General features: G+C 37.7%; 1 protein-coding gene across 2 annotated transcripts in view; it reads left to right on the top strand.

The window, feature by feature from the left end:
- The window catches only part of LOC141517256 (all-trans-retinol dehydrogenase [NAD(+)] ADH7-like), a 31,386-nt gene extending 12,039 nt beyond the window's left edge, over positions 1 to 19,347 (top strand). Inside the window, exons 2-8 of one of the 2 annotated variants that reach the window (XM_074228089.1) lie at positions 5,526 to 5,664; positions 6,301 to 6,388; positions 6,484 to 6,700; positions 11,189 to 11,449; positions 13,653 to 13,788; positions 17,201 to 17,339; positions 18,739 to 19,347. In XM_074228089.1, the coding sequence (XP_074084190.1) occupies positions 5,526 to 5,664; positions 6,301 to 6,388; positions 6,484 to 6,700; positions 11,189 to 11,449; positions 13,653 to 13,788; positions 17,201 to 17,339; positions 18,739 to 18,763 (1,005 nt within the window). In that variant the 3' untranslated portion in view covers positions 18,764 to 19,347. The remainder of the gene's footprint in view (positions 1 to 5,525; positions 5,665 to 6,300; positions 6,389 to 6,483; positions 6,701 to 11,188; positions 11,450 to 13,652; positions 13,789 to 17,200; positions 17,340 to 18,738) is intronic. The other variant, XM_074228088.1, reaches the window with a different exon arrangement.
- The last annotated feature ends 889 nt before the right edge of the window (positions 19,348 to 20,236 follow it).

Below are 20,236 nucleotides of genomic sequence, written 5' to 3'. Positions count from 1 at the left end.
TTCTGACTACTCTCCTGCCTGTTCTCTGGTCTGTGGTTGACTACAAACACTCCCCCTGCCCTGAATCTGTCAGGAGGGTCCTGCTCCAATATGGCAGTAAAGCTCCTTTTCCTGAGACTGGGCCCAGATTTCAACCTGGATCTGAGTATATCTCAGGGATAATAAAGAAACCTCTGTGATCTCCCCCATTTCCTCATCCCCCTTACCATCCATGGGCTGAGGGTTCTGGAAGTAGCTGTAGGGTGGGTCCCTGCCAGGGGACTCCCCAATCTGCTCTTGGACCCATTGGGCTGGGTCTGTGCTGAGGCCTTCACTGGACTGGGCTCCTCTCTCACTCTGTGGCAGAGTTTTTCTTCCTAATTGTCTTTGGCAATCCCTGGGCTGGGAGGTCTGGAAACCATCCTGTTGCCATGGACCAAAGGACCCCCATGGACCTAGGCACCCCACAGGCTGTTCCTATACAGCTTGAGCCAGTTTGCTCAGTGCTGTCTGGACTATGCCAGGCCTTTTCTAATCCCTTTCTAACTCTTCCTGGGGATCTTCCAAATTGTCCTGGGCTGGAAAATTGTTTCACTCAGTCTTTCTATAGATTCTCCATTCTGGAATTTGGTTAGGATCATTATTTAAAGATATTTGGAGTGGTCTGGGGGAGAACTCCCTGAGTTCTGGCCTTCATGCCGCTACTTTGGTTCTGCCCCTCAAAGCAATCTTTTCTTGACATATTGTAGAGTCATCTAGTTGGCAATAGTGAATAGAGTCATCTCCACTCTAAATATTCATATAGACTATTTATGCCCAAATTGTGGTAGAGCTTCTGAGCTCCTTTTGGTCTTATTCACTATCCTGGAATCCCTTATCTCATTATACTGTCATTTTTCATCTCTTTCTAGAAGGGATGAAACCCTGAGCTGACTTTCCTCCTCCATTCTTACCCTCATGCCACTGAATCCCAATCAAGAAGGTCACATAATTCTGTCATCTGGATCTACTGCAGATTGATACTCTCTAATCTCAACTATCCCTCTCCCCTACTGTACAACAATTCTTTAACCATTCCATGACTGATTTTACTGTTATCCTACAATATGTGTCCTAAACCATGTCTTTTTCCCCTAAATGTTACCTCAGTTCCCTCCCCCTCCTTCTTATCCTTTCTTGGAAATAGATTGCTTATTGGAAGATCCCCTCTTGTCCTTGATTCTCTTCCTCAAATACTCCCTTCACCTTCCTTGTTTTCTCCTCCTTTCTGTGGTCCATAAAAATGTTGCCTTTAAATTTGTCAAAGTGAATGAATTATTGCTTTAGGGATTTGGATTTGCTCCTACAAATTAAATCATTATTTAAAAAGGAAAGAGTAGAAGATAAAATTTATTTTAAAAGGGGGGGGGGAGGCTGCAACCTCCCTTGTCATTTTAGTAGCAGAATAAAATCATAGCAATAGCAGATGGAAAGTTAAAACTATATATAATATATAAGAATATATAATATAAATGAGAGTAGAAACATCTCACCAGTCTGGGAAAATACTAAAATGTGAAGATCTAAATAGGAAATCCTAGAGAGCAACTTTCAGGGTCCAACTGGGAAAATTCCTCAGAGAGTGTCTTCTATAGAAATTGGATTCCAAACTGTGAACCTTAAGTAGACGCTCTATTCAAAGAAGGACACATGGGGGCAGCTAGGTGGTGCAGTGGATGGTGCACTGAACCTGGAGTCAGGAGGACCTGAGTTCAAATGCGGCCTCAGACACTTCATAATTACCTAGCTGTCTGACATGGGGCAAGTCACTTAACACCACTGCCTTCTAAAAACCAAAGAAGGCTATATGCCAATGTAAAGAGGAGTGATTTCTCCCAGTAGCAGCTTATCCTGTTTCCCAAACTAGCAAGTGTCCTTGGAATTGGCCCACTTCTTTGAACACCTGCAGCTTTGGGGACTGGCCATCGTCCTAGATTTGGATTGTTTTTCTTTAGGCAATGAGGTCATTCAGGGAATGTCCTTGGTGCTGTTTGTGTCCTTCCTCCCTCAGCCCTTTCTGTCTCCTCTGAGAGCTTGCTGATTCCATCCCACCCTTGCTCTAATCTTCAATCTTTCATGATTCAATAGCTCACACACTGATATTTAAAAACGTGACCACACTTCCCAATGTTTTAAAAACTTCAACTTGGTCACTTAACTCTGTTATCTTGTGAAAACCCCAAAAAACAAAAACAAAAACTTAAACAACTTGCCGTCCCTTTTAGCATTTATTTTGTTTTCATCCTCTCATTCATAAACTTTTAGAAAAGATTAGTCTTCAATAGAATAATTTGTCACTACAAGAATTCTTTTCCAAGAAAAAGGGGAAGAAGGGGAAAAATGGCAAAATTAAATATATTGAAGTTTCAGTACGTTTAAAAAATCTGGCATCACCTACCATGTCCCCTGCTCTAGGCTCCTCACCTCTGCAAAGGACTGGAGGGAGCTGTCTCTTCATGTTTGTTCTATTTGTATTTGAATAAGCTTTGAGGGAAGCTTATTCTTTACTATTTTGTTATGTTAATAATTAATGTTCTGAGTTAATTGCTAAATCCAATTGCTTTTCCATGGCCTTTTCAACATCACATCTCATGATCTTTTTGTTTTACTTTTTGATTTATGGAATAAAACAAGCAGTTTCATAGCAAAGTATAATTTTTTAAAAGATGATTACAACAAAACTGCAAATCTATTATGTACAACTTGCTATTCATTTTAAATATATAATAAAATTATCATGTAAATTTCTTATTTTCTTCTTGCCCCCAAGATGGTTATCATTAGACACAAGTATGAGTATATATGTTTATATATTATATATATATATTGCATATATACTTATATACATACACATACATATTTATGCATATATACACATTTGTAAAATCATTTTATTCATATTTTTATTTACTCTTTGGAGACCAATGACTTGACATTGTAGACCATCTCTTCATTCTGGATGCTCTTTCCCCACTGTGTTTTCTTCTTCTTCTTCTTTTTCTTCTTCTCCTTCTTCTCCTTTTTTTAGGTTTTTGCAAGGCAATGGGATTAAGTGACTTGCCTAAGGTCACATAGCTAGGTAATTATTAAGTGTCTGAGGTCATATTTGAACTCAGGTCCGTCCCCCTGACTCCAGAGTCGGTGCTCTATCCACTGTGCCACCTAGTCACTTCCCTGCTGTGTTTTCTTAATTACTGCTTCCTCCTGGTTTTCCTCCTACCTCTTTGACTTAGACTTTCTATCTCCTTTGCAGGTTCATCATCTATTCCACACTTCCAATTAGGATTGCTCCTCTATATTCTGCTCTTCCTCTTTTCTTCCTTTTTTAATTCTCTCTCTCTCTCTCTCTCTCTCTCTCTCTCTCTCTCTCTCTCTCTCTCTCGTCTCATCAGCTCCCATGTGTTAGCTATCATCTCTATGCCAATGATGGGAAAATTCAATGACTGTGTTTACCTTCATCTCTCTTCTGAATTCCAGTCCTGTTGAAGTTCTGTATATATGAGTGTTACATTAATATCTTAAATTCAAAAACCAAGCTTGTTATTTCCCCCTCTGGTTCCATCCTTCCTCCTAATGTCCCTATTTCTGTCAAAGTTGCTACTATCCTTCCAATCACCCAAATTTGCAGATTCTGAGAAATCCCCAATCCTCACTTTTCCTTCTCCTAATGAGTCTTGACTGTATTTCAGTGACATCACTTACAATCATCCTCTTCTTTCCACTTCACTGTCCCAAGATACTTGTTCAGGCCTTCATCACCTCCTGCTTAGGCTATTGCTATAGTCTCATGTTAGATGCAGTCTCTTCCCTAGCTGACACAGAGTCCATTTTCCATGCAATTGGAGATTTATATTCCTAAAGCACAAGTCTAATCATGTGATTATACAGAAAAAGCAGCTTTAACCTCTATGACAGAATGCTTTTTTTTTTACTTGACTTTTAAATCCCTTCATAATCTGGTTCCAACCAGTCTTTCCAGATTGATTTCACGTTGTTCATTTTATTTATTTGTGATAGAGCCAAACTGGCCTATTTGGTATTCTCTTTATACTATGTTATGTTTCCTGCCACCATATATTTGCACAAGACTTGCCCCTGGAATACTCTCCTTCTTCATTTCTACCTCTTGTGTCTTGTGCTCTCTTTACAGCACAGCTTAAATGCTACCTTTCCTCATAACTTCTCCCTCAATGTGTTCTCCTTAACCCACAAAAATCACTTTGAATTAGTCATTTAGAACTATGTCCTTTGCCCTCAGTGGTGTGTAAGCTCCTTGAGGACAGGGACTATTTTGCCTATTTTTATTTCCCCTTGCTCTTAGTATCACATCTTGATTATTGTTGTGGTGGTTCAGTCATCTCAGTCATGTCCAACTCTTGGCTCCATTTGGGGTTTTCTTGGCGAAGATAAAGGAGTGGTTTGCCATTTTTGTCTCCACCCCACTTTATAGATGAGGAAACTAAGCCAAACAGGATTAAAACAGCTAGTAAATGTCTGAGACCAGATTTGAATCCAAATCTTCCTGACTTCAGGTGCCATGCCACCTCACTGCCCCATCTTAAATAAATACTTATAGAACTGAACTGGAGCTTATAAAATAATATAATCAAGTATGTTTATAATTAAAGACTTTTACAATTTAAACTAAAAATAATAAAATTAATCCAAATGAAATTCATAGTAATATATTATCACTCTGTTTCTTGTTAAACCAAAATTAAGAATCCCATGTGCTATGGGGGGGGGGGGAGAGTGGAAGGAAATATTAGAAACTTAAAAACTTGCAAAAAGATGAATGTAGAAAACTCCCTTGCATGTAATTGGGAAAAAAAAAATTAAAAAAAAGCATCCCATCTGTCTTGAGTAATGACTAAACTAATAAAATGTTTCTCAGGCCCCTTCATGGACTCTTTCCATGGAAGATATTCTAATAATCTAAGTCATACCATTTTATGCTTTCACTAGTGTTTGAATAAATATCAATTTTAATCCAACATTTTTCTGTTAATTTAAAATAGTAGTCAGGGTCAAATAAACCTTTGTAGCTCACCAAACTTGGTACAAACATTTTCTCATGTCTGATCATAGCAATAATTATTAATAGTAATAGAGCATTTCAGAATAGGCCCCCTTCCTTCCTGACCTGCCTCTCTGGGTCATCCCAGAGGTCAATTATAAAAAAGTTTAAAATGCAAAATATTATTAGGATATAGATCTTTGTTGACAAGATCACATGCTGGTTGACTCTTCCACCTGAAAATAATCTCACTTTCCCTGCATATGACAAGTTGCTGTCAAGATCGGCAACATTTCTCTCATAATGTTAGCTCCATCAGGACAGAATTTGAGGCTGGATGATAGGCAAAGTGCTCCATACTGATATATTTATAAGAAGAGAATCATCTTAAATGCATTTCACTTACGAATGAGCAAAATGTCTCCTCCCTACTCCACGCAAGATATCTTGTTATCCCCTAGGGTTCAGGGGTCCTTCTCTTCTCATGCAGATTTTGGCTACAGGGATCTGTCGAACAGATGACCATGCAATCAAAGGAGACCTGGCTGCTAAATTTCCAGTAATTTTAGGACATGAAGCAGCTGGAATTGTGGAAAGTATCGGAGAAGGAGTAACCACAGTGAAACCAGGTTAGAGAGGGGTTTTTAACCTGGGGTTTGTGAATTTGTTTTTAAATATGTTGATAATTATATTTCAATATAATTGGTTTCAATTCAAATGAATTTTTATTGCACTCATTTAAAACTATTATTGTGAGGAGGGGTTCATGAACTTCATTCTCCAGGCTGCCAAAGGTGATACAAAAAGGTAAAGAGTCCTCCAAGATATGAGAATATTGAGCAGTGTACAAATCTTAAATTAGAAGAGAATGGAAACAGACCATCCTTTGTCTTGCAACAGGGTTCTTCTTTATAAAAAATTATATTTATTGTTTCTACATTATAGTCATTCTGAATATTCTCCTCATACACACACACACACACACACACACACACACACACACACACACACACACATATATATATGTAGCCTCACTTGCAGCTACTCTCTCAACTCATACTTCTTTGCAGTTTATGTTTCCCACAAGACATCTCCTTGTAGACAGAGCCTATATTTTGTATTTCTTTTTATCACCTCCAACATACATACAACTGTCAAGCAAATGGAATGAGTCCCTGGCACAAGGTCATGAAATATTTATTGATTTGACTATTTTAAAAATTTACTTCTAGGCAATCTCAAGCATGATTTTTGTTCTATTTTAGGAGACAAGGTCATTCCACTCTGCCTCCCACAGTGTGGACAATGCTCTTCCTGCATAAACCCTAATGGCAACTTCTGTGAGAAGGCTGAGTAAGTAGTTGACATTTTTATGGAGATTTCATATTAATCACTCTATACTAAGAATAGAGCTGAATTGATTTACTGTTACCTTTGATCTTGAACAGTATTACAGGTAAGGGAGTATTGTCTGATGGTACCAGCAGATTTACCTGCAGAGGGAAGCCTGTTTACCAGTTCTCGAGTACCAGTACCTTCACGGAATTTACAGTGGTGGACGAAATTGCTATTACTAAAATTGATGCTGATGCTCCCCTAGAAAAGGTCTGTTTGATTGGCTGTGGATTCTCCACTGGTTATGGGGCAGCAATGAAGACTGCCAAGGTGAGGATGTGAATGGCTTGGGTTTTTTTTTGAGAGCTGCTTTTCTTGGCATAGTAAAGATTTGTGCAACAGCTAAAAGTTTCAAAACACAATTACATTCAATTGTTGTCTGTATCATACTAGGCATCTAGATAAACAATGAAATATTCAGTTAATCATCCAGCAGACTTTATCTTCACACATATAAGGATTTGGAGATAAAAACATTCAGACAATCTGAGTTTCTCATTCTTTATTCAGATGATTTTGACATCAGAAACAGTAATTTTTTATATAGGTGATTAAATGAATTCCCATGTGTCACAAAATAAAAGTATGCAAGTATGATTGAATGAATGAAAAATCATTCTTTGGACACATACTATTTGAAGAAAATGGAGGAAGCAATTAGAAGAGAAAGACAATTCCCCGTCTCCAGGAGCTCACATTCTAAAGGGGAGAGAACATCTATATCTGCTGGGTTAGAAATATGGTATAAAATGTAGATAGAATATACAATATAGTCTCAGCTAAGATGCATTTTGCATTGACTAGGATACAACACTGATGATTTTCATTAAGTAAAACATTCCTCCACCAAATCATTCTCTAAGACTTTCCTTGGGATCGAGATGGCTTTACCAGTAGAATGCAAGATTTCCTAACATTTTCTGTGCTAAAAACATTCCTAGTTTGGTATTGCCAGCACAGATTATTGTTTCCACAAGTTTCTAGACTTTTTTCAGTTGATTGATACTTCATGTTGATTTTTTGAAGTATAGAAAACAAGTGCAATGTATAACGAACACCTGTGGACCTCCTCCCTTCATGAAGGGATAGTTTGGAGGTATTTTCTCATATCTCTTTAATTCCTGTGCTTGATCTTCATAATTTCGTTACATTTACTTTTGATTTTTTTTATCATGGAATTGTTTTCCCTTTATACTATTTTAGATATTGTATATATTGTTTTCTTGGTTCTTCTTACCTTATTCTGTATTAGTTCATATAGATCTTTCCATGCTTCTCTGAATTCATCATGAAATCATCAAACACATCATTTCTTACAGCACAGCAATATTCCATCATATTCATATAATATTATTTGTTTAGTCATTCCCCAACTGATGAACATTTATTCAGTTCTTAGTTATCACATAAAGATAATTCTTAGTTATCACATAAAGAGTTGTTACAAATATTTTATAATATATATGGACTTTGGATTCCTGGGGCATAAACCTAGTAAAGGAGTCTCTGATTCAAAAATATGGAATTTTTAGTCACTTTATTAGCTTAAGTACAAAGTGATTTTTAAAATGGCTGTATCATTTCACAACTCCATCAACAAAGTATTAGTGTGACTATTCTTTTTTTTTTAGGTTTTCGTAAGGCAAGCGGGGTTAAGTGGCTTGCCCAAGGCCACACAGCTAGGTAATTATTAAGTGTCTGAGACCAGATTTGAACCCAGGTAGTCCTGACTCCAGGGCTGGTGCTTTATCCACTACGCCACCTAGCCGCCCCAAGTGTGACTATTCTTTCACAACTCCTTCAACGGTGTTGTCATTTTCTGTCATTTTTGCTAATTTCCAAGGCATGAAGTGAAATTTCAGGTTTGTTTTGATTGTTATTTTGCTTGTTATTATTAGTAATTTGATTGTATTTTGCAGTCTTCCTTTTGAGTGTTTATTCATGGGGAATGACTACTAGTCATAATATATTTACTGATTGTTTATGAATCTCAGATACCAAATCCTTATCAGAGAAATCTGATATGAAGATTTTGGTAGTGCCACAGATCAGTCCCTCACTCTCCACCCTGATGCATTTACAATTCTCTGTCTACAGAGTTAGATTTCCCTGCCAAGATTCAGTCTTAAAAAAATAAAAATTTTAATAAAGGGGGCTACTAGGTGGCATAGTGAATAGAGCACCAGCCCTGGAGTCAGGAGGATCTGAGTTCAGATCTGACCTCAGATACTTAATGCTTACTTAGCTATGTGACCTTGGGCAAGTCACTTAACTCCATTGCCTTGCCAAAATAAAAAGATTCAGTCTTGTGCATAGTCTATATCTTTCAGGATTTTTGTAGAGGGAAACTCAGCTTTATTACTTTTTACTACTCTGCCTCTGGCTCTTCCTCTGACTTTGGGCATTTTTGCTGGCTGTACCCCTAGACATAGAATGCTTTCTAACCACATCTGCCTTCCCTGGCTTCTTTCAGTGCCTGCTAAAATCTCACCTTTTTTCAGGAAACCTTTCTTAATTTGGTCTTAATTCCCTTTATTGAAAAGTTCCAAAATGATCCTAAAATAACTTATATGAACATAGCTTTTTGTACCTTACCTCCTCTATTGGATTATGAACTCCTAGAGAGCAGGTTCTCTTTTACGTTTTTGGATCCCCAAGTACTTAGCATAGCAATCTCTTGTTTGGTTAAGAACATGTCTCCTATCCATAGCTGTGAGAGGTATATGATATCTCTTCCTCATCTATTTTTTATACTATCATCTTGAATCCTATTATTGTTGATGCTTAAAGTACTAAAGCTAGACTGTATCTCTGAAGTTCATTAGTGAAGTGCAACAGTGATGTGTATAATAGTAGATAACTTGTAATCCATTGAACAAACATCTGGACTTCCAAAAGAAGAGCACCAACGATCATGCATTTTAATATGGATCTCAGGTAACACCAACACCCATGTATCCAGTGATTGAATTAGTCTGAGACAATGATAGTAGAATGACTCCCTACATAAAATTTGATTTCAATACTTACCATATCACATGCTAAATGGCACAATAAGGGTCAGGATTTTTATTTTTTTAATCCAATTCTTGGATCCCTCTAGAGTTATTCTATAAACTTGTATTCCCACATGTGTACCAATTGTTTTTTAGTAATATCCTTTTTGATTAATGCAGTGTTAACATTTCAGAACTTGAACTTTCCAGAGATGATTAGCTTTAAAATTGCCTTAACATGATTCAATAAATAACTAAGTGCAGATTATTTTATGTTCAAAGTATTATGGGCAAACATTATGCTCAATTCCTTGCTTAGAGTAGATGATTCATTCAAGTTGTAATTAGGTTTTATTCAGTTGGGTATGGTAAGTGGTATAAAAAAGATATTCTTATGATTAGCAAGGCAGCTAGGTGACCCAGGGGATAAGGCACTGGTCCTGAAGTCAAGAGTTCAAATCTGAGGCGGCTAGGTGGCGCAGTGGATAGAGCCCTAGCCCTGGAGTCAGGAGTACCTGAGTTCAAATCTGACCTCAGACACTTAATAATTACCTGTGTGGCCTTGGGCAAGCCGCTTAACCCCATTTGCCTTGCCTTGCAAAAACCTAAAAAAAAAAAAAAAAAGAGTTCAAATCCATCCTCAGACACTTACTAGCTGTGTGAGCCTGAGCAAGTCATTTAACCCTTTTCGCCTCCATTTCTTCATCTGTCAAATAAGCTGGAGAAGGAAATGGCAAACCATCCCAGTGTCTTTGCCAAGAAAACTTCCAAATGGGTCAGAAAGACCCATGACCAGAAACTACTAAACAACGACAACCTAACTGGCGGAGAAGGTTACATAAGAGAATATCAGCAAGTGTAATGTCCTGACATATATATATATATATATATATATATATATATATATATATATATATATAATATTAAAAAATCTAGATGGTTCTAAGAGAATACATGGGCAAAAATCCCATAGAATGATCAATTATGGATGGAATTTATATACAGGAATACCCACATCATTGGGCTCTTGGATTCATTGCAATCCACTGACCAGCAAGAAGAAATCAATAAAAAGTAACAATCGATTAATAAGATGTTTAGGGTCTACTGTATTCCGGACACTGAGGTAGGCTCTGGGTCTACAAAGAGAAGAAAGTAGATCATTCCTGATCCAAAGGAGCTTACCTTCTATTAGGAGGAATTACTCATGCACATATAATGGAAACAAATATGTACCAAACCAATTCATTTTTTGATAGGGAGGTACTAGTGCTAGGGAAGCAGGGGAGGCCTAAGAAAGGTTTAAGAAAGATTTCTTCTAATAGTCAAATGGTAACATATTCTACATTGGTAAGTTCCCATGTCTTTCTTTTAATAAAATCATTTCTCTGTCTCTGGTCTCTAAACTTCTTGTGTTTCTAATCCCTGTATAATTTCACAGGTTTCACAGAGTGCTTGCTAGAGTTCTATTCTATTTCAACTAGTTCTGTTACCTTAGGTCAGTCACTAAGCTTCCATGTGCTTTAGCTTCTGCATCTATAAAATAGGGACAATATATTCCTCCTGGGTTTCTTGTAATGATCATTGTGACATATTTGTGAAACTCTTTGGAAACCTTGAAGCACTATCACCATCTTTATTATTATGCCAATTTATTAGTGAGTCATATTCTAGATTTCCCAAAATTCCAGATTTACTACAATCTCCTTTTTATTGAATCCATCATTAATTTTTAAAGTCTAGTATTTTTTCATCACCATAGGTCACCCCTGGATCTACTTGTGTTGTCTTTGGACTTGGAGGAGTTGGCCTCTCCGTTATTATGGGTTGTAAAGTAGCTGGTGCTTCCCGAATCATTGGAATTGATATCAACAAAGACAAATTTGAGAAGGCCAAAGCTGTAGGAGCCACTGAATGCATCAACCCTAAGGACCTCACAAAGCCCATCAGTGAAGTACTGAAAGAAATGACTGACAATTCTGTGGGGTACACATTTGAGGCCATCGGGCGCCCTGAAACCTTGGTAAGTAATCAGTAGGCAGTGTGGTGATTTGGGGAGCCATGAGCAAACATTCAATTGCAATGCAAATCTGAAGAGTTCGCTTCTCAAAACTGGTTATGTATTTACCAGCTTCAATTGATCAGTGAGAATTAAGTAAATTTCTACTACGTGTTAAGTCTAGATTTTGATCATCCAAAATAAATTTTATGTTCAAAGAGTTTATAGTCAAGAAGGAGAAAATGCTAAATGAGAATGGGAGAGAAGCATCTTGGATGGGTGAGTTAAGACATAGAATGGAATCATACATTGTTGCACCACTGTTGTTCTAAAAGCAAGACTAAGAGACAAAAACTGGAGTGGGGGTGCTGGATTCTTGATGGGAGGGAAAATGGCAAGATGCTTGTGCCTGGTGGACACTGGTGTTCTGGTGGATGGTGAGATGGAATAATGTGAAACATGGTCTGGGCTGGCTGAATATAGAGATTTGAGGGCATTTTGCTCTCAGTCAAACTTCTATTAAGGCTTACTGCTTGTAGAACATTGAGTGCCCACCTACCAATCAACTTAGATATTGAACAAGAATATCTAAAGTGTAAAACTGGGTTTACATTGCCAAAGTCAACATTTTCTTAAGAGCAGAGGTGACATAAGCAATCAATAACTCAAGAAAGAATATCCTTCCCTCAATAATAATAATAATAATAATAACAATGAGCATTTATATAAAACTTGAAGGAAAATACAGACATAATATATCTACATGTATGTATATAATCCCACATCCTATCCTTGCAACAACTCCGTCGGTTAGGGTTATTATCCCTATTTTATGGTTGAGAAAACTGAGGCAGGTTAGCATGAGTTGTTCAGGATTACCTAGCTAGTAAATCTCTAAGGCTGGATTTGAACTTGGGTCTCCCTGACTCCAGGGTCACCATTCTTTCTATTGAACCACCAGCTACCTAATGAGAAGAAAAGTGATCCTATTCATGGGACCTGAAAAAGCTCAACCTGCATCAATTATCTACCTAGAGCATGGGGGAAATGAGCACCACTCTGTCAAGATAGACAGAGAGTCAGAGAAACAGGTAGAAAGACATAGAAAGAGACAATGAGACAAAGTTATGGGGGGGGGGAAGGAGAAGAAAAAAGTAGAGGTAAAAAGAAGAGAGGAATGGAAAAAGGAAGGAAGAGAGAAGGAAGAGAAGGAAGGAGGTGATAAATAGGGGGAAAGAAGGAAGGGAGGGAAGAAGGAAATGAATAAGAAAGGGAGAGAGGAAGGAGGAAAAGAAAGAATGGAGGGAAAGAAGTGGGGAGAAAATGTGGAAGAAAGGGAAAGGATAAAGGGTTTGGGTACAGTTTTATTGCTGGTTCATCTTGGGCAAGGTGACTAGTAACTGGCTTGAGGACATTTCATTACTGGAACAATTGTTTTATAAATGAGAGCATGGTGCAGTATAGAAAGTGCTGAACCTAAGAAGCTGAGTTCAGGTGGCCAAAAGGACATGAGTGCTCAGTCCTTCCACTTACTACCTTGTGACCTTGAGAAAGCCGCTTCATCTTTCTAGGTCAGGAATACTTCATCTATAAAATGATGTGTTTAGCCTAGAATGACCTTGATTGTTATTATGATCTTATATTTTTGCTGTTTCATGCCTTCAAGAAGAAAATACATATAAACAGGAAACTAAAAACTGCCAAGTTCCTGCTATATTCAAAATGGGCTTCATTACATGAGAAACCAAACCTATTCAAACATGCAGGGACGTGTTTCTTTTTCTTGATGTGACACATCGGCGCCCTTTGTCTAGATTGTTTCACATATTTGGAATGAGCTGTCTCTTCACTTGCTGCCTCAGAAACACTTCTCCAGCTGCCTCCTTCTAGAGCCTTTTCCTAAATCTCCACAGCTGCTAATATCTCCCCCTCATTCCCACACCCCAATTACCTTGAATTTTTCTTACAGATTTTTCAATATTTATGTCCATAAATATTATCCATTCTTCTCTGTCCCCCTGAGAACTTAGAAAAGCTTGAATCGGGGATTGTTTCATTTTCGTTTAGCATATTCAATGTTCTACAAACAGTAAACCCTTAATAGAAGCTTGGTGATCAATGTGCTCAGTGATATCAGTGGAGGAAGGACCCCTCTTGTTCCACTGGATATTGTTTTCTTCCATTGGATATTATAAGAATGACAGTTTCTCCTTTCTTTACATATCAGATTGATGCCCTGGCTTCCTGCCACATGAGCTATGGCACCAGTGTGATAGTAGGACTTCCTCCATCATCTAAAATGCTCACCTATGATCCCATGCTGCTGTTCACTGGGCGCACCTGGAAAGGATGCACCTTTGGAGGTATGTGGTTGAGAAATGAGAAGCTTTCATTCATTCATTTAGAATTTCAATAACAGATATAAACATATATATATATATATATATATACATATGTACATATAATCTAAAGGCAGAGACAGGTAGGTGGATGACTAAAAAGATAGAGCATTTATTTAGTGGTCATTTAATCCTTATTACAAGGACTATACTAAGTTCTAGGACTGCAAAAATATAAGCCAAAAATAATAGCCCAAAATAGTTTACATTCTAAAAGGGGATGACAATACATAAAGTGAGACTGAAGGAGAAAGTAAAGATGTGAGGGCAAGGAGGGAAATTTGAAGAGGAGACAGGATTAAAAATGAGTGGTCTGGATTTTTCTTGAAATTGTGATCCTGGGCAAAAATGCACCAGTTAGAGAAAGAGTCTAAGTAGTACAGACATATGAAAATGAATGGGGCTATTGACACAGAGGTGAAAGACACTGGACATTCTGACATCTTATTTGCCAACTGAGCAAAAAGTTATGCTCTCACAACTATTTAAGCCTGTCAATGGGAAAAAAGGAGAATTATGAAGTTCTGAGAAAAAAATAAAGGGAGGGATTTTAAAAGGAAATCAAAGAGGAAAAGAACAATTAATTAGATCTTACACATTCTGTTCAATACTGGCACCTCTAACTTGTTTTCCAAAGGCTTATTTCACTCCTAAGTTAGAGCCTGATAGCTAAAAAATAAAATATTAGAAAACTCACACAAGTCATACGCAAAAATCTTCCTTTATTCCATTGGAGAAGGGAAAACAAGAAACCTGTTCCAGGGTCTGATCTAGGACTGAGGGGACCCAAGGCAGTGAGGCTAAGCCTTGACACACATGGTTGAAGCAATGACTCAAGTAGTGAGGTTTCATGGCAGCAATACGGCAAGTGTGCCTAAAGACAGTCTATTCATAGCACGGCTTCATGATTCAGATGAGGTTCCCTCGGGTTCTTGCCCAAGCTCAGGGACTGCCTTAGGGCTGGTTTGTGCCAACTCTTTGATTTAGCTGCAGTAGAGTTCATCCAGAAGGTGGACATAGAGGATTGTTATTATGGCAACTCAGGATGCAGTTTGTTGTTAGACTGTGGCATACAGTTATCTCCTCACAATAACCAAAGAGAGGTGTGGTCTTGGCATGGGGTCCTTTTGGCCACCCAAACTCAGCCAGTGTCACCAGTTACTGTTTCCTATTAACACTTCCACTGACTACCTTTCTCCTTAGTTCTCCTTCAGCAGCTCCAAGTTCCCAGCGAATAATCATCATTTTGTCAGTGTTGTTACCTCTACAGTCCCTGCTTCTTAGTGCTTCATTTTATCTATGACCCTCTGTTGTTTGACAATCTGTGATCCTCCAGCAGATGGTCCCTAGGAGATCAGTTATCTAACAATGAGATATATAAGGACAAGTCTTAGTATGTTATCTAAGTTATCTAACAATGAGATATATAAGGACAAGTCTTAGTATGTTATCTAACAGCTCAAAAATCCTCACCCCTCTATTCTTGTTTATTGATTCACTTCATTTATTTATTTAGTCACAGTTCTACAGTGCCAAACTTCATATATGAGGGATCTGGTAATGGTATGAAATATAAGAATTCTTGATATTTATAATTTCCATGGGGAATTCCTATTTTCAATCCTATGTAGGCTTACAATGGGGGCAAGTAGGTGGTGCAATGGATAGAGTACCAGGCTAAGAGTCAGGAAGACTACTCTTCCTGAGCTGAAAACTGATTTCAGACACTTACAAGCTGTGTCACCATAGGCAAGTCACTTATCCCTATTTGCCTCAGTTTCCTCTGTAAAATGAGATGGAGAAGAAAATGATAAAAACTCCAATATCTTTACCAAGAAAACCCCAAATGGGGTCCTGAGAAATTGGACATGCCCGAAAAAATGACTGAACAACAACACTGGAAACTGAGGCAGGGGTTAAATGACTTATCCAGTCATTTAATCACAAAACAACAACAGATACAACAAAGTAGTGCTATTTGCTTCCTTCATCCATTCAAAATATGTCTCTCTACATTACATCATCACTTTCTGCTCAATTTTAAGATATAGAGATGTATCTCATTTGTTCTCCTCGACTGTCTATTTAGTTCCATATCCCTTAGAACAGCTGAAGTAGGTTATACCAATTACACAGGGCTATTCTCCAAAATATCTTCAAAGGAGAAGGGGGAAAAAAATGTCAACTCCTCCTGGAGTTATCATGTCAGGTGTGCTTGTGGAAGAAATATAAAGTCTATTCATTTCTCTGGTAAATGGGGATGTCTTGCACTATTGATTATTGTGAGAATCACATGAAAGAGGTTACAGAGAGCATTTTACAAACTAACTTTATAATGCACTTTATAAATTATTATCTAAAAAAGGAAACCAGAGACAAAGCTCAATGAAATCATTTCAGCTTTCTAACAGAACCCACTGTGGTGTAAAAGACACAGCATGGAGTAATTTCCACACGTAGCAAAGCACCTGGGTGTCGTCCGTGATGCTTATAGTCGTCTCAACTTTTAAATGTATCTCTCTTATATTTATCTGGCATTTATCTCCATTACAGATTGTTTTGAAAAATGAACATTTTTTTAAATCATAAAGCTTTTTATAAAATAAGTTATTGTCACTATCACCTAAGTTCTCAGAGATCAGGGCAGAGAGAGAGATTAGAAAAAGTTTCTTGGAGGAAATAAAACTTTTGTTAGTTGATAAAGGACATGATGGCTATGAAAGGACCCAAGCCCCTCCCACTTCACCCCCTTTTTGTGAAAAAGATCTTATATATGCTACAAAATTGTTTTAAGTTTTTATTTGATACAAAAAAGATAAAATCATCCAAATTCAAGTTTGGCATGTTGTTCAGTTGTTTCAATCGTGTCTGACTTCATGATCCTATTTGGAGTTTTCTTAGCAAAGTGGTTTTTCATTGACTTCTAAACTCATACAGATGAGGAAATTGAGGCAAACTAAGTGACTTGCCTGGGGTCATACAATTCGTATCTGAGGCTGGATTTTAACTCAGACCTTCCAAATCCCAGGTCAATACTCGATCTAATGCATACCTAGCTGCCTTAAAGATTGTATATTTAAATCTAAAAAGAAATACACTTTAAAGTTCAGTAGATTCATGATTTCACCTATTTGGGGGCACAATCAGTGCATACACTCAATCACACATTCATGGACACATACAGACCACCCACTCCTCCCTAGAAGACCCTCCAATACTCTGTAACTCATCAGAATGTGAGTAACCACTGTTACCTTCTTTTTTTGACACTAGCTCCCGGGACTGGCACACAGCAAATACTTAGTAAATTTTTGTCAACAGACTGACTTTTAACATCTTACAAATAGTAAAATACTGATGCTTGATATTTTTTAAGGTTGGAAAAGCAAAGATGATCTACCAATACTGGTGTCTGATTACCTGGCAAAGAAATTTGATTTGGATCAGTTAATAACCCATGTTTTACCTTTTACTAAAATCAAAGAAGGATTTGATCTGCTCTACAAAGGAGAGGGGTAGGTGCTTTCTATTTTCATCATTCCCAAAATTTTTTATAATATCTAGAAATGAATATGTGTGTGCATATGTGTTTTATAGGCTATTACCAAATAACAGTCCTTGTAAGATTAATATTTCATTTTCCCAGGTATTTTCCTTGGTATTTTGGATCTATTTTCTCATAAACATATTAAATCCTGTTTCCCTCACTGAACTGCAGTCCACTCTGCTGATGTCATCGAGGTCAGGAACAGAAAGAATATTAGATGTAGCATCAAATCACCCTGCTTTCATATGCTAGTCCTGCCACTTACCAATCATTTGACTTGAGTTGTGACTTTATCTCTTTGGGTCTCCCTTTACTCCTTCATAAGGTGATGGGGTTGAACTTGAAAAATTCAAAAAAAAAGTGTATACAAGGGCCCCTTTCTTCATTCTCTGATCTCTCGGGGGTATAGTCCTAGCTCGGGTATCACTAGCTCAAGGGCTTGCCACATTTTGTCACTTTTCCCATTGCAGAGAGGAGCATATTGAGACTCTAGGGGACCTTGATGGTAACTGAACTCAGCCTTTCTAGTCTAGCCAGAGGCCAACATTTCTTGTGCCAGATGTTATCTTTTTGAATATCAACCTTTCACATGCATTTAATGACATCATATAGGAGATGACTTTTTTTTTGAATGAAAGAAGAGGAAATGCATTTTGATTACAAAAGCTGCCAGCCTTTCCCAGTTCTTCCTCTTTACCAAGAGCTCCGCCAACAGCCCTACATTTTCTTGGGCAGCAAAGAAGCCTGGCATCATAGATTTACATCTGGAAGGGACCTTTGTTGTAGCTGCTCAGTCGTTTCTGACATGTCTGACTTCAAGATCCCATTTGGGTTTTGGTTTGATTTTTTGGCAAAGATACTAAAGTAGTTTGCCATTGCCTTCTCCTGCTCATTTTTACATAGGAGGAAACTGTGACTTACCCAGGGTCACACAGCCAATAAATGTCTGAGGCTGGATTTGAACTAAGTCATCTTGATTTCAAAGGTACTCCACCACCCAGCTACCCTGGAAGGGACCTTTGAGCTCATCTACTCCCTACCTTCTTTCTTACTTTACAGGTGTGAAAACTGAGGCCCAGTTTTAGATCTTAAATATTTCACTCCTTATGATTTTTAGATCAGTGGAAGTGACCTCAGTCCTAACTGAACCCCAAATCTCCTGTCGGGTTTCAGAAGTATCCCATTCAGCTATGAAAGTTAATTCTTTAGGTTCATTATTCCTTTATGGTACTACTTCAACTGCTCTCTGATGTGCATTTTAGATAGAAAGGGACATGGTAATTTTAAATAGAACCTGTTGTTAAAATACCTTCGATTGGAAGATATAGAAACAAGCTATTAACAGGAATTCTAATTTTCTATTTCAGCATTCGAACAGTCCTGGTGATGTGAGCATACCTAAGACATAAGAGGAACATGTGATCTAAGTCAGGTTCTATCTCTGAGATTTCACTTTTATAGAATAATGATAGAGCACTAAGCCTCTCTTCCCTTGGGACAGGCACACAACAGAAATGAAGTTTGTTGGAATGTACAGGCAACTTTTTGAAGATTAAAATTGTCACTGTTATAATTCACTTTACTAGAAACAGGTGCTAGTTTTGTTGGTTTTTTAACTCTGAAAAAAAAAGGGGGCTATCCTGGACTACAGCATCAAGTAATGGTATAAGCTCTCATTACTTTTGCCTGAAGTGAAAGCTTGAAATGGAATCCTTTTTTCAAAGATAGAGAGCTTAAAGTACTATTGCTTCTAGGATTCTACTCATATACTGTAAAGGTGCTGGGCTGTGCATTGTATGGTATTAGGTGGGTGTTACAATGAAATGTTTATAAAGACTTTCCAAGATAAAAGCCTATGCCTTCTTCCTTCTTCACTGCCTTTGTTTCAAAAAAGATGGATACCTTTGAAAAGGTAATTGAATCTGCCAAATAAATAATCTGTTATCCCTCACGGTACAACTTATTTGCTTCTAAGTTGAAATATATAAGGGTATGTGTGTGCAGGGATATAAGATAATGTTTGACTTTCATTCTTGAAGAAGACCATGACATCAGGGGAAGTGATGCCAGGACAATTGGAACGCCATGAAATGGACTTTGGGGGGGGGGGGGGGTTCTGTGCTAAGTGATCAGTCTCCCTTTCTCCTCCAGAGTCATCTGGATCTGAAGCCAGATATAAATCCGGATGACTGGAGATGGCCTTGGAGGCGAGGCAATCAGGGTTAAATGACTTACCCAAGGTCACACAGCTAGGCAGTGTTAGTTGTTTGAGTACAATTCAAACTCCCCTACTCCTAACCTCAAAGGTCAATGTTCTATCCACTACACCACCCTAGCTACCCTGAACATATCTATATCTATATCTATATCTATATCTATATCTATATCTATATCTATATCTATATCTATATCTATATCTATCTATCTATCTATCTATCTATCTATCTATCTATCTATATATATATATATATATGAACTTAAGAAAAGCATACCATCCTTTTATTTTTTTTTCTGGTTTTTTTTTTATTTAAAATTTTTTTCCAAGCTTTTTCAATGGAGTGGAAAGGGGAAAGCAAGGGGGAATAAGTGAGCCTTCATTCTCATCAGAAATGACACAGAGAGGAAATAACATAAACACTTAATGGGGTGAGGACCTCTATCCTACCCTAGAGAAAAATGAGAAGGAAGGGATGGGATAAGGGGGAATGGGAATAGGTTTTAGAAGAGAGGGAAGATCGAGGGAGAGGGTACTCAGATGCAACACACTTTTGGACAGGGCCAGGATTAAAAGAGAGAGTGAATAGAATAAATGAGAGTGGGAAGGAATAGAGTGGAGGTACAGCTAGTGATAGCAACTGAGGGAAA

Source organism: Macrotis lagotis, chromosome 3 (genome assembly GCF_037893015.1).
Source record: "Macrotis lagotis isolate mMagLag1 chromosome 3, bilby.v1.9.chrom.fasta, whole genome shotgun sequence".
Lineage (NCBI taxonomy): Eukaryota > Metazoa > Chordata > Mammalia > Peramelemorphia > Peramelidae > Macrotis > Macrotis lagotis.
Note: the sequence above shows the minus strand (reverse complement) of the source record. Positions and strands in the feature narration are given on the sequence as shown.